At 41.5% G+C, this 14,646-nt stretch overlaps 1 protein-coding gene across 1 annotated transcript in view; it reads left to right on the top strand.

Annotated features, from left to right (window-relative positions):
- Window positions 1–14,646, top strand: part of LOC116035845 (fibroblast growth factor receptor-like 1) — a 30,544-nt gene that overhangs the window by 9,363 nt on the left and 6,535 nt on the right. Inside the window, exon 3 of the mRNA XM_031279187.2 lies at window positions 9,516–9,788. Coding sequence (XP_031135047.1) covers window positions 9,516–9,788 — 273 coding nt within the window. The remainder of the gene's footprint in view (window positions 1–9,515; window positions 9,789–14,646) is intronic.

The raw sequence follows: 14,646 nt of genomic DNA, 5'->3' as shown, positions 1-14,646 counted from the left end.
ACACAGGTGGTCCAGAGCAGCCAAACACGTGTGAGCGTTCACACAATGTCCCTTTTGATGCCAAGTGGTCGGTCCATCTCCAAAAATGAGACAGACGGTAATAAACAGGTGCTCGTTGGTGCCTTGCTCTGTACTGGAGAGAGAGAGAGAGGTCTGTTTGAGTGTGTCATGTGGCTGAGGCTGAGCCCGGGCCAGGGAGTGTGAGATTGTTGGCATTCCTGGATACTGCCGCCTGGACCCACCTAATCCCCCTTCACTCCCCCATGCAACCCTCCTCTCCTTATGAGCTGTGTGTTAAAGGAGGCCTCTCTGCCATCTTAGCCTCTGCTCCCTGCCACTCTCTAAATCAACCATCCTCTTTTTAACCCTCACTCTACTTTTCCTTGGCTTGATTTTCTTTCTCTCCCGTCTCTCTGACCCCTCTTTTTCTGTCTCTGTTTGTCACTCTATCTGGCATTTCTCTGCCTTCCCAGTCTCCCTCCTGTTGCCTCTTCCCTGATAAGTGGCCCTAAGGACACACTCAGCCCCTGTGTGTGCACCGGGCCTTAGCCTAATGGAGTGAGATAAAGCGACTAGAGTGCCACTCACTGTGCGCTTTTTATGACAAGGCAAGACCAGTAAATTACTGATTCACATTTGCATGAAAGGTTATGCCATTGAATTAGTGTATTTACTAAATATAGTATTTTATTTGTATGTACCATTCCCTCAGAAACCAATTGATTGAATGTTGTATGGTGTTTTTGTAGTCTTATATTGCTATTTTTTTGATTGGATACTTCTCATTGTCAACAGTTACTTCATAACATTTGATCATTTACATATTAAATAATTTAATCAATTATCTTATTTATTTTATTTCCTTTTTGAAATTTTTATCGAGAGAATAGAACAAATTAGTAAACAGTCTACATTATGGTCTTGTATTGTCCATCCCCTCCTTTTCTTTTAAAGTGAACATACACATAACCAGAAAGAGATAAAAACATTAAATGAGAAGGTTGGCGTTTTGTTTTTATTATCAACAAATCTCATTAAAAAAGACTAACCAATAATGCGTTAGTCCATCTCTAAATACTTTCTGACTTGTGGGTCTCAGTCTCAAGCCCATTGGTTCCTACTGAAGTAAATCTTTAAAAAAAATTCACAAATATATAATTTCATTTATACAAAATCACACATTTTAGGGAATGTTATTCAAACAGGAGTAAATCATGCATTTGTTGGGGACATTTGATGCACTAGTGACTGTTTATGACTGCAGGATGGTGCATGTGGTATCATTTAAGCTAAACTACAGTGCCCATGTTCATGGTAATGAAACAACATATACCTAGTGCAACATTCTTTAATGTATTTTTAATAGTTTTCGGACAACAACAGACATTCATGACACGGAGCAATAAGCTATATCAAGCTTTGGCTACACAGACAATATTTTCGTAGCATAAATTCAGTGTTGGTTTTGTTTTTTGTTGACAATAAGAAAAATATAAAATATTTTAAAAACACATGGGGAAAAAACTACATAAATTGCAAAATAAATCGAGTAGAAGAGAAGACTGAATCAAACTCTCCCACTCACTCCAGTAGAGACGATAGTCAAGTACTGGCGTGTATCAGAAGGCTCTTAAAAGGTAATATTAATAATAATAATTAAACCCAAAATAGTGATCACTTACTTACTAACTTAGAAAATACCCAACTCTCTGTACAGTGGTAGACCAGCTAAAAAAAATGAAAAGCAGGCTACAAACTGTTCCAGTAACTGGTATGCACTATCCAGTAATAAGACAAAATGGCCACTCCAAAAACATTATATGAAAGGCCTCTATTAATTCAAGTTAAGGACTTTCCATAAGAGCTCTGTACTTTTCCAGGCTTGTGGAAGTATGTAAAAGTAGGGAGTCCTTATGGGAAATCCTGAATGAAAAGGGGCTTTTCATATGCTCAAAGTATCAATAAGTTATAAAACAGAGGATTTCTCCCAGGATATGGTTAGCTGAAGCAGTAAGCCACTTGGATTTGCATGTGTCTTGTCAGTTTAGTGAGTAGATAACCTAAACAATAATCATGCTTACTAAATGTGTGGTGCAGTAGATATGACACACGCCTTTGGTGTGGGAGCTCTCGGTTCAATTCCCACTGTGATACATCAATGTTACATGTCCCTGAGTAAGACACTTAACCCCTAGTTGCTCCAGAGGTGTGTGGCCTCTGACATATGTAGCAATTGTAATGTAAAATGTATGGCATTTGCATTTTCTTGAAGGTTAATGTTTTGTTTCATAAAAGTGCATTCATTTTTATAATATTAGAAGGTTTGTTTCTAAATGATGACCAATAAAACAATATATCTCCAGTTTATTTACAAACAAATAAATATTTCTGTCTCACTGATTTATGTTGGGTGGAGCTACAGATGACAGTAGTAAGTCTACAAACACACATGCTGATTTTCTCTGACAGAGGCAGCTGGAGCCGGGAGAAGGCAGTCAAGTTTAATGAAATATAGCAGCTTAGAGTTCAAAGGCTCCACAGTAGGGCCTGTTAAGGGTAGGCCGCGTGATGGAGATGTTTCCAGAAGCTTTATGACGCTGGAGTAATTTCTCTCTGTTTCTTTCCTGTTCTTTTGATGAGGGGTCAGCAGGAGCCTGTTGTTCGAGCGCCATTAGTGAAGGAAGCAGATTCACTGCAAACAAGCAGCGATTTTATTCCAGTGATTCTGCTTTAATCAGATAGATTGCCTGGAGCATCTTATTCTCTTTACCTCTTTCTTTATATTCCACCCCCTCCCGCTGTTTCTCTGGTCCCTCATGTCACCCAATAGCTCCTCCTGTACCATTCCCACCACTGAAGCAGTTGCTATTCAGCCCACATCAGATGGTGCCGAAGAAAGAGCCATTGTCCCGGCTGGTCTTACCCCGCTCTTATCTATTGATTGGAAAGCCGAGAGGGGAAAATAACAGGTATTGATTACCACACTGGGTGAAGTTGCTGGGCAGGACGTCTGGAGGGGTAAGAAAAGACGACATTCTTCACCCTCGGCTGCCCCGCTGCTGTCAGAACAACCTCCACTGCCACTCCACATACCCGTCCCCTTTTACCCTGTCACTGCTCCCCTCCCTCACCTCACCTCCTTTCTTGATTTGCCAAAGTGCCCTCCCCCCTCACTGTTTTATGCAGATTTTTATCTCTGCTTGTGAAATGTATAGCCAAGCACAGCAGCAGGCTCTGAACAGAAGCTCTGGCCTTTCACACACTCCCTGAGCTGCGGAGTCCGCCTCACCTCTCGCCTTCACCCAACCTCTCCAGTCTCAAGTAAAGTCACTGACTCTGGATTTGGTTTCAAGCTTTCATGTAGTTTTTTAGTTCCCTCTCGTGTTACTTAAACTCAACTTACTTTTTTTCCATCCATATTGTTGATTTGTATTATATAAGTGCTCATGATGTTTTATGAGATGCATGATAGAATATTTTCCTGAAAGCACAGGCTACATTAAACTTCCTCCCTTATGTTAGAGGTCTGTCTGCTCTTGTATGGTCTGGTGAGCTTACACAGTGCTGCTGAGTAGGAGGATGCATTCTCCAGCTTCTATCTGTCTCTCTGCCTCTTATCCTTTATGTAAATATTGCATATTGAAGGCACATTCACTCAGATCAGTGTTTATCTAAGAAATGAATCACTACAGTCTGGCAGTGTGCAAAAACCTTTTGATGCATAAGAAATTCTTGGAGTTGGCTGAAGATTAAGGACCAAATCCTTTTTATTAGATGATGTTTACAGTGTTGTTTGAACTGTATCCTGTATTGGGCAGACAGTGTTGCGTGCATTATCAAGTTGTGCTCATTGCGGTTGGTTAAGTTCCAGGTGTTCGCTATTGGAGTGGCTGTCAGCAGCAAGCCAACCCTTTATTGACATGTTTGTAATGACTAGAAAGACCAAAGCACTTTGTATGGGAAGAAAAATGCATGTACACATCATTACAAATCCACAGGTGTTTTGTAAAAGAGAAAATAAATGAGGAGAGAGGTGCCAGCACATCTGAACATTGCTCAAGTCTGGCAGCCTTTGTAGTCTTTTTTTATTTATTTTTTTATATGTATTCCTTCTTCCTAGCATATTTCCCTCCACGGATGCCTGCACTTCAGATCAGCAGTTCATTAACCCGCTCACAAGGTTTTGTAATAATGGCTATATTTAGTCTAAATCACAAGAATGCCTCTTATTGAATGTGCCCCTTTCTCTTAAAATAATCCATCACCAAATTGAGCAAAGAAAAACAGAGGTAATTCTGAGAGTCGCCAGGCCTCCTCCTCCTCTTCCTGCGCTATGAAAGATTCCATTCACACATGGAGCTTGGCTATAATAAGGAGCACCGTACCAACGCTGCAATATGGTCATGTGTATCATTTTCCATTTACAGAGCAGCTAACAACTCTAACAATTTGAATAAATACTCTGAAACTCTCACTAGTTGTCATAAATTGGTAGATTCCCATTCATCACAGCCTCCCTAGAGGACCTTAATGCTTAGTTCAGCAACAGGAGAGAGCCTCAGAAGACTGAAGCTTAAACAGCAGTGAAAAGTGCAGCTATGTATCTTACAATCAAGTGGATAAGGCAGCAACTTTTCTCACAATTGGATTTTCTTTTACAGAGGGCCTCTGTGTGTAGTATCTGAGCTTTCAACTCCAAGGTTAAGAGAACCTGTCCCTGAGAGAGAGGAGGAGGAGGAGGAGGAGGAGAGTCCTTACTAAAGAAAGGATGGTGGTCATGCACACAGCACAAATAGTTATTAAGTTATTCAGGCGATGTCCTTGATTTCAGCACCTTTTCATGCTTTGTTTTTCAAACGGACTTCAAAGGGTTTTTTAAGAGCGGAGATGAAGGGAGGAAATCATTCGTTGCACATTCCTTTCACTTGGAGCACCGTCCAAAGTCGTCTGGAGTAGTTCAGAATAACATAAGTTCAAGATCACATAGACCTTTATCACAATTAAAGGAATAGTTAGATTCATTTTGGGAAATACACTTGTTTTTGTATGTTTTGATTCCCCTTAGAGTTAGCTAGATGGAGCGTGGTATCGACCTTCTCAGTTAACTCAAGAGAGCGAACATGCCTATTCCCCAAAATGTTGAACTATTCTTTTAAATGATTAATAACATTAACATGGCAAAATGAAAAAGCATCTTTAAAGACATTGCAGTCTACCAAACAAGCAAATCTAGCCAAAGTTTCACTGCACCACCAACATTTCTGCCTATCCGTAGCCCCCCGCCCCCTCCCCTTTTCATCTGTGCCTGAATCTTGTTTTGTTTTGTTTTTGTAATCTACCTCCCCTGTAAAGCGACGTCTTTGAAAAGCGCTATATAAATTCAATTTATTATTATTATATTATAAAGCCATCTGATCATATAAATGAAAAACACTTTAGTGTTAAGAAGCTTAAAAAGACATTTACAGAAGGATCTCCACTAAGGCAGGGGTTGAGTGTACAATAAGTGGCAAATGCCCTGCAAACAACACTGCAGATGGGTTTTGTAGTGCACTGTTGTATATTTTAACGAATGTAAAAGAGAATGCAGAGGTCCCCGTGTCGCTTTTCATTTTCTTGGGAAGAATATAACTCTCAAGAAATGTCCTTCCAGTTTTTAGAAATCTTTGTTTGACAAGCAGTGCCTATGCTGGGTCAATGTGTTTTGACATTTTGCCTTAGCTAAACCTTTGACATGAATCAGGCCTTGTTTTTCTAAGTCAGTCCCCTCCATTAATCCAGAAGGAGCACATGGCTGAGTGGCTTGTGGCACCATAAGTCCTGAGAGATAACTGAAGCCTATTTGTTCAAGATTTGGCAGAAATGTATTTGTGTTTTTACAAGGCGATTCGGCCTTTTAGGATCAATTCAGTCCATATGAGCTCCAGCAGCCCAAAGCCAACGCTGTGACCTGTTTGTGTTACTTTGAGTCTGTAGAGTCAGAAACTGAACAGTGAGCGCCTCTGTTCGGCTTTCCTGGTAGCAGAGGAGTGAGATATGGGCCAGCTGACAACAGCCAAAAAAACTGTGGTCGCCTTTTCTCCACAGACATAAACAATGACACTTCCAATTTCCTGTGCATGCTGTGGACCAGAAAAGGCCATCCACAGTGAGGAAGGAAAACTCTGAGTTTGTGTGTGTGTGTGTGTGTGTGTGTGTGTGTGTGTGTGTGTGTGTGTGTGTGTGTGTGTGTGTGTTTATGCATGGTTGAGAAAGACAGAAACAAAAAAGGAAGGAGGCTTCACGCTGACAGGTGTCACTTTTTCCCTACTGAGTTTTTTGGCATGACTTTTTTTTTTAGAAAATATGAGTGAGTCCAGCTTTTTTAGCATCGAAGGTCACTGGCCCAGCAGTCCAGGGGTCTCATTTATAAACGTGGCGTACACACAAAACAGGGCTGAAAATGTGCGTACGCCGCTTCCCGCGCAAAGGTTGTGATTTATAAAAAACAAACTTGATGGGAGAATGTGCGGTCCTCCACGCAAATTCTGACCCATGCGTATGCACATTTTGGAGACAATGGGAATTGGCGACACAGATGGTAAGGTGGTGAACTGAAGTCAGAATGCAGAAAGTAAATGTGGGAATAAAGATTACTCGTAATATTTTCAAGTATTGATGCCTCACGCACATTTTTTCACTCCATATCATCCACGTTATCATGAAGATTAAATCCAGCAGTGTTATTTGCGCTTGTACTGAGTATTAATTGTTCCATAAACACATTATAAAATCCAACTCAAATCTTAAATCAATTCGTTCTTAATGTTTAATCTGCGCTGTCTCACCGTCACAGAGTCCGCTACGGAGTGCAGGAGGAGGAGATGGCCCGACTGCATGGAATACAGGATAGCATCAAACACCCCTAGCATTAGATAACTGCAGAACACAGTGTAAATAACTAAATATCTGTCTTTAATACTGTGCATATATCATCAAATGTCAAAGTCTGAAAATACAGACGTTAAGCAATCGTTACACTTAATGTCCTCGTTATCGGTCCGAACTTTGATACTGTTCGTGACCAAACCTGCATGAAGAAAAGTGTGTTTGCAAATTGTATCTCAGGGTTGGGGATACTACTAGTTGATGCTGTGATTTTTGGCAAGGTGTTAACAATCACAAATTGTTGTAAACATAGAAATACTGCCCGTGCGTAATGCTGCATGATGGCACTGCTGGCACCGCAGGAGGACTACGCCAATGGAAGAATCAGGGGAGAAAAAGACTTCAGGGACCATGACAATGAAATTAAATTCCCTAAAGCTGTGCTCTTGGATCTATGTACTGAATTGGGTCCAGTAGAGAGGGCAACGCGCCGGAACCGTGCCATCCCGGTCCAAATATAGGTCCTCCAATTTCCGAGCGCCTGAGAAGTTTTTTGCTTTTTCCCAGCCTGTCGTCACGTAACGAAAGAACAACTGCCAGGGTCATTAACATACTGATCAGCATTCATGAGGTGCTTTGCATTGACTATTTATGGTTAAAAATGGGCGTGTACAGGGCAGGATAAGATGCTGATTCACGTACGCACACTTGTGGGTAATCTGTGATTTATAAAGGGAACATTGCTTACAGATGTGCGTACGCACGGTTTTATAAATCTGAATTGTTTTTGGTGTACGCCATTTTTGGCTTTTGGGCGTACGTACACTTTTAGTAAGGATCCTACGCACAATTTTATAAATGAGACCCCAGATGTTTTTACCTGCAGCTGAGATACATCTGTTGGCAATGTGATACATAAAACAGCCAGATGGAGTTACCTGTGTCACCTTCCCCCACTGCAGCCCCCATCAGTATAATGATCTTCTTGTTTACCATATGTGTGAAATGCACTAAAGGAATGTGACTGTGTGTTTGAGCGTGTGTGTGTATGTGTTGGGAGAGGCTATGTGTACTTAAGCTCCCCATTGTTTTTACTACTACCAGACCGGCCATTTGTTCTGAGGCACATACTGTGTACTTTTGCGGGCTGTTGCAGCCTCCCCAATCTCCCGTTCCTCTTCGGTGTCTAGTCTGCTCAGTAATTCAGGGTTTAGTTTAGTTTTGGGTGGGGGGTTAGTTGAACGCTGGGGCTGTGCGAGCAGCAGCGCAGGCCTCCTAACACCATCACAGGGTGTTTCGGCCCGCTCCACTTCACCAGATCTGAGGGAGCAGACCTGAGCCAATTAAGAGCAGGGAGAACAGGCTGCTGTCCGTCTCACTGTGGCCCGCCCCCCTCATCGCTTTGATCTCTTGCACGCAAAACCAGAGCCAGAACACTTTACCCTCTCTGTGCAGGCAGTGGACAACTGGGCTTGTCCAATTATTACAATCTGGTTTCAACAGCTCTGGGTAATCATACAAAAAGATGACAAATTACCTCTATCTCATTCCATCTGCCCACATCTGAGCTGTTTTTAGAGTTGTTTTTAGTCAGGGAAATCAGGATACTTTATTACATTTGCTGATTCCAATACACAATCGTTAGACAAGCTGCAATGGCACTTTGTTGGTAAACCATTCTATTTTGTGATATTTTTTAAATTGTTGGATATAAAGGAGACGCCTCTCTGGCTATACCTAAAAACTAAAACTGCTCAATCAGGCTTATTTCATCAAGTCATTTTTTCCACTGATGTGCCTAATTGTTTTACCTGCCACTTAATAGGTGAGGTGAGCTTCCACCAAATTTCTTTCTAAAAAGTTTGGTGGTTCTCAATGGAGACTTAAATGTAATGTGGTCGATATCAGAAGTTCCCAAACTGGGGAAAGGAGAAAAACCTTGACATTGGAAACAGCAGTTGGTAAAACAATTGCACCATAAGGTCCATTCAGCAGCTGCTCTGGAGCTTTCAATGTATGACACGATCTTCATTAGCAGATAGAGTTTTCCAGATGTCAAAAATGTTTGTAGATGTTCAAATTTCCATTCCTTTGAGCACTTGAAGGACTTCTCATCCATATTGGCTTCAAAATTTAGATTAAAGCTCCAGAACAGCTACTGAATGGAGCTTGTGGTGGGATTTTCTTTGCCTACTAGAAAAAAACATCTGCCCCAAATGATGTTATTTTTCTTTAGAATTTGTTATAATCTTTGCTCTTTTTTCCTTGTGACTTTCTGCAAATTGTACCTCTAAAGATTATTAAAACCTAAAAAAAATCTGAAATAGAAAAATCCCCCTTAGACTGAAATGGTTGCAGCATGTTTTGAAGGGGTCGACATGCTGTGAATGACTGGTTTAGATGATGTTTCATTGTCTGTTTCACCCTGACAAGAATAAAATTGTGGGGAATTACTGTATACTTTTAATGTTTTTGGCATGAAAATGGTAAAAGATGTGGAATGCCATCTAAAAATATTGGTATCAGCCTCAGAAACCTTCATTTTTTGTGGGCTGCAGATTCAAACACATATGTTTTCCTTTTGCCAAACCATATTAAGGTTTTCAGAAATGATTCATATCACCATTATTGTGTTTGTGTGTCCTCAGGACCTCCACGGGTGTCTGAGAAGATTGCTCACAGACAGATGGCCCGGCTCGGGAGCGCCATTAAGCTGCCGTGTCCAGTGGAAGGAGACCCTCCACCCCTCATAATGTGGACAAAAGATGGCCGCAACATCCACAGCGGCTGGATCCGTTTCCGTATGCTCCGCATGGGCCTGAAGATCAAGGAGGTGGAGGCAGATGACACTGGGACGTACATCTGCAAAGCAACCAACGGCTTTGGTAGCGTGAACATCAACTATACCCTCATCGTCATCGGTGAGTGCAGATGGAGTTGTGTGTGTATCACATTAGACAGTTTGTAAAACGTGTTGCTCAGGTTCCTGAGATGAGATCATTGAGGGTTGTGAAATGTGTCACTCTTGTTAAAAATTCATGCTTGGTTCAGAATCTATTAAAAACATGAAGTCACCTGTCTGGTAACTAAAACCAGAGACCATGGCCGTGAGTCACTCTCCCCTGATTTGTACGATCAGAACGCATCATCTTCCGCTGTGGTGTTTTGAAGCCTTATTTGTAATACTTTCCTGCAGTCAAAAATCTCACCACAGTTCAAATATTAAAAGACAGCATCACTAACAGAGGTCGAGGTCTAAAACAAGTGGATTTATGGAGGTTTAGTGGTTGATCCTCTCAGCTATTGTATGTGTTACAGCCCCTACCTCTCACTGCCCAAAGTCAACAGCGGCATGGGATATTGTTTCATACTACTTCATCCTCTGTGACTCAATTGGATCTCAAGCTCTTCCTTTTCCTTAGGCTACACTCTGTGGAGGCAGGAGGTCTGCAGCTCAGCAATAAGAAACACATTCAGTGTAATAGCGCCGGTTTGTCTTCAGACTCTCACACAGCTCTTGAATTGGGCCGGGAGGATTAAGCCACAGTTTGACCCAGTGTGTAACTCGTTTGTGCGTGTGCGCACAGTGCATTTCCTCTGTGCTAGAGCAGAGCATGATGAATGAGCAGAGTGGAGCGTGAAGGCTGTGTTTAGTCTAATTACTCTAAGATGCCTAATTAGGGCCAGAGTCTCTCTCTCTCTCTCTCTCTCTCTCTCTCTCTCTCTCTCTCTCTCTCTCTCTCTCTCTCTCTCTCTCTCTCTCTCTCTCTCTCTCTCTCTCTCTCTCTCTGCAGCCTGGTCTTGTGACAGCCAGGCTTCAGAAGAAGAACCATAATCAGGCAGATGTGGAAAACACAGAGCACTTCAGAAAGCGGTGCTTTTTGTAGTAAAGCATGCTCATGAGTCTGGACCAAAGTTTATTTTAGGGTCCCCCTCAATATGAAGTTGCCAGTGAGTTCAAAGAGAGGGTGTCTGCTGATTGTGCTAAAATGAAAGGTTGGAGATGAAGGCACAGAGCCAGCTATAATGTCAATGTTCATACTACAGTTGTGCTATATAGTATCAAAGTCAGATGTGGCTTTGTCTGGGTCTACATTGCATTTAAAGAGAATTCTGTGTTTTTTATATACACTAAACACATCTTAGTGGAACACATTCAAAATCAATCATGTGATGGACAACCACCATGTCATTTTAAGTCTGGTTCAAGACACTGTTGATTTAAGACAGTCATTGGTGCATTTTGATGTGATGGAGGTTTTTCCACTGCAGAAAGTAAATGTAGATTATTTCAAGTGGGGAGTGGAGTCAATGTGTATAGAAACAAAAAAGCAGCGTCACAATGTCATATAGGGTAACGTTATTGCAAGATATAATAAACTAGAAAAGGCAAGATTTTCTTATGATTTAGGTGTGCTCATTGTTAAAAATTCAGAGTTTGAAATAGCTGAAATGCTGACTTAGTTGAAGTGGCAGTCGAAATACAAATACTGAAATAAGTTGAATTAGCAGATAAAATAGAAGTGCTAAAATATGTAGTTTCAGTTCAGTGTAAGCACTAAATAAAGTTGAAATGTTAGACAAAGTGTACGTGATAATTTGTCTAGGGTGTCAATTGAAGTGAATGTCATGGAAGAAATTAGTGCAAGTTCAATAAACTGAGAAACAATGGCAGTTAGACCGTCAGCTGTGTATGAACTGAAAAGAATTTGGAGAAAAAAGTATGTATAAGTATGTTGAACCTCCCAAAAAATGATGTTCAGAAGAAGAAACAGGATAATAATACGAGAATGAGTTTGAATTGCTGAAGGAAAGCACACTAATGAATAAAGCAGATACAAAAATGACGGACCCAGTCAACAATAAAATGAAATGAAAAAAAAATCTGTCCTGTTTACATGAGGTATAATGAAATGTCGATTTTTCTTAGTTCCAAAAAAGATTCCATGAGGAAATCCTATCTTCCAAAGTACCATTTGCTCTACTGAGCATAGACTCAAATCTGGAGCTTCTGCTACTTTCCAATGATTTAAAATAATAATGGAAGCTGTAATCACACACGCTATAATAACTGGAAATGCACATTTTGATATATTTGGTATTTGAGATCTGTCCCCTAATAAACATAGATCAGGAGACAAAGGAATTGCTGAACTAAACTACCCACCTAGGACTTCCATAAGTTTGACCTCGATGGTCTGGTGGAGGTACAGCTCATCATCCAGGTTCCCATTTCCATTCTTAGCAACCGTAACTAGGCACTTTGGCTTTGGATTTCTGCACATGTTGAGGTGGTGTAGGTTGGGGCTGAGTGAAAAAGGGCATACAGAAACTTAGTAGTACCTCATGAGTTTGGAGAGTGGTGTTTTTTTTGTATTTCCAAAACCAAGACCAGAAGTGCAAGGAACAGATTAAACAGTGTTTATCTGCACTAACTCTTGGCTGCAAACGATGGCATGTCTGGCTAACAGCTTTACTGTAGCTAACTACCTAGAGTAACTTAGTGAAGTAACTTAACCAAGCTTTACTTCCAAGGCCAAGAGTTTGCATATCATTAGCTTAGGAACCATTACACTTTACGTTAAAAAAGCCATTTCGTGACTAGCACAGCATGCTATCACACTTTCTAGTGTTGTTGTAGGAATAGAAATTAGTTTGTGCAGTGACATTCTTAGAGGTCTTTGTAAGCTGAGAAAGAGCTTGCATAAACATAGGCAAACACAAATAAGGAAAAAAAAGGGTCAGCAAGGGTTTCCCTGACCACTGAGCTCTTTGAACATGTGACAGCCTATTTTTTTTTTTAAATACATTTTGAAATAAATACTGTACAGCACATGGAATTTGTTTTTGGATTAAATATTGATTTAAAGATGGGAGATTTTGATAGATTAAAGCCGCCTACACTCACACACGCAATTAATCTTGGTGATAGATAACAACTTTTTCCCTGCGGTGTGTTTATGTGACAGATAATTTGTCTGGTTTAGCTTCTGCTGCAGTGTGACTGAGTGAGAATGAAGACTTCAATAAATACAGTTTAAGACGGATGTGAAGAAGCTGGCTGGGACCTTGGCGAGATCAGTTCAACCTGACTGCATGCGTTGCTCCCACTTGGTGATTACGTTAGGAAAAAATACCAATGAAAGTTCAATCATAAGTCTTTCTTGGAAAAACATTTCCATGAGATTTTTATCAGTGTTTTTGCCCTTTAAGGTAAAGAAACTTTCTGGGCTCTCTCTTAATCCTGATCTGGTTTGTTCCATTTCCTAGTTGTCCTCTGGTGGTAGTGAGTGTGTAACAGACCGACTGTAGACACTCAACAGCCAGTCTGCAACTCACAAGCACACCCCCTCCTCTCTTTCTGCTCTCTTGTCCATCATCCCATTAGGCACTGGCAGGTCATCCCTGCAGCGTTTGTTTTTATAGATAATTGTTCCATCAGAGCTGCATTGCATTCTGTGTGCCTTTTTGCCACAACGATTAGAGGGCCTCATTGTCAAAATACTTTCAGAATAGAAGTCAGCTTAATACAGCCAAATAGTCTGCAATTATCATGAGCAACACTTTCCATTAGAATCACCTAATTGTTCTCCATTTATATCTAGTTGCATGCAGTTAACTGCAGTGGCCTGCTGGGAGGCCTATTATGTTGCTCAAAAAGATCAGAGGAGAGAGATTATTTATTTGAGATACTGTAAATGAGCGGTAACTCCCAGCATAGCTCCACATACAGTATCCATCATGTAAGTTTATTATTTTTACTAGATCACAGAATGAAAAAGTAAGAGAAGCAACTGCAGTCAGTTATAGTGCCGGTCAGGGGAGAAGGGTCGACGAAAACCTGGCAGCTGTTCAAGTTCAAGGCCCAACGTGGAAAGCATAACGTTTTAAAATCGCCTGAGACCCAGCAGAGAAGCCAAGCAGAAGAAAGACAGTAAGATAAAGAGACAGCGAAGACGTGGAGTGAGATTGGAAGTTAGAGAGTGAGGGGTTTTGCAGTGTGATGTAAGGGGGGTGGGGGGTTCCACTTTGGCTGGAGAGATATCCCTCCTCCCATCTGCCAGCGGACAGCCTGTCCTCCCCTGAGCTATCTGAAGAATCTGGTCAGTCAGTGCAATATGGCGCCTCCCCAATCCCTCCAGCTGGCTGTTTGGGCCCTGTTTGGGGTGGTCTCTTGACAACTGGCCCCATCACCTCCCAGCAACCCCACCAGGACAGGCCGATGCATGCAGCAACCTCTCTGTCCTCAGCTGCTCAGTCTACAGCAGGCTTCATATGAGCATTAACATGGGATTGTCATATTAACATTTACAGGATTGGATTTTAATGTTTATGTCTGCACAGATAATATATTACAGGGCTAATACAGGGCTGACGGCGCTCATTATTTCTACATGGAGATTTTGGCTCTCGCAGCACATTTTCATTTCGCTCCTCTCTGGAGACGTTGTCAGGCCAACTGTTGGGTAAACTGCCCCGTGTGTGACTGATCACATGTGGTAGCTGTTTGGAGATTTCCAGAGTGTGATGCAAGGCCACTGCGCATAACTTTCCCTGGACATTACAATGTCCCCAACAACATCTGGAGCTCATTGTGACCTCAAATCATCAGGCCTTTTCCTGTGATTCAGCTGGCATAGAAGGCTAGCAGAGAGAGTGTGTGTAGTGACCTGTTTCCTGTCGCTGGATTTGTGAATGAAGTGGGAGGGGATGCCGTCAGACCCTAAACACTGTAGCAAGACCATGAATAGATTTAAGTTGTATGGAAGGAGGCTGATT

The sequence above is a fragment of the Sander lucioperca genome, chromosome 18 (genome assembly GCF_008315115.2).
Source record: "Sander lucioperca isolate FBNREF2018 chromosome 18, SLUC_FBN_1.2, whole genome shotgun sequence".
NCBI classification, from domain to species: Eukaryota; Metazoa; Chordata; class Actinopteri; order Perciformes; family Percidae; genus Sander; species Sander lucioperca.
The sequence above is the reverse complement of the archived record's forward strand: the minus strand, read 5'-3'. Positions and strand labels throughout refer to the sequence as shown.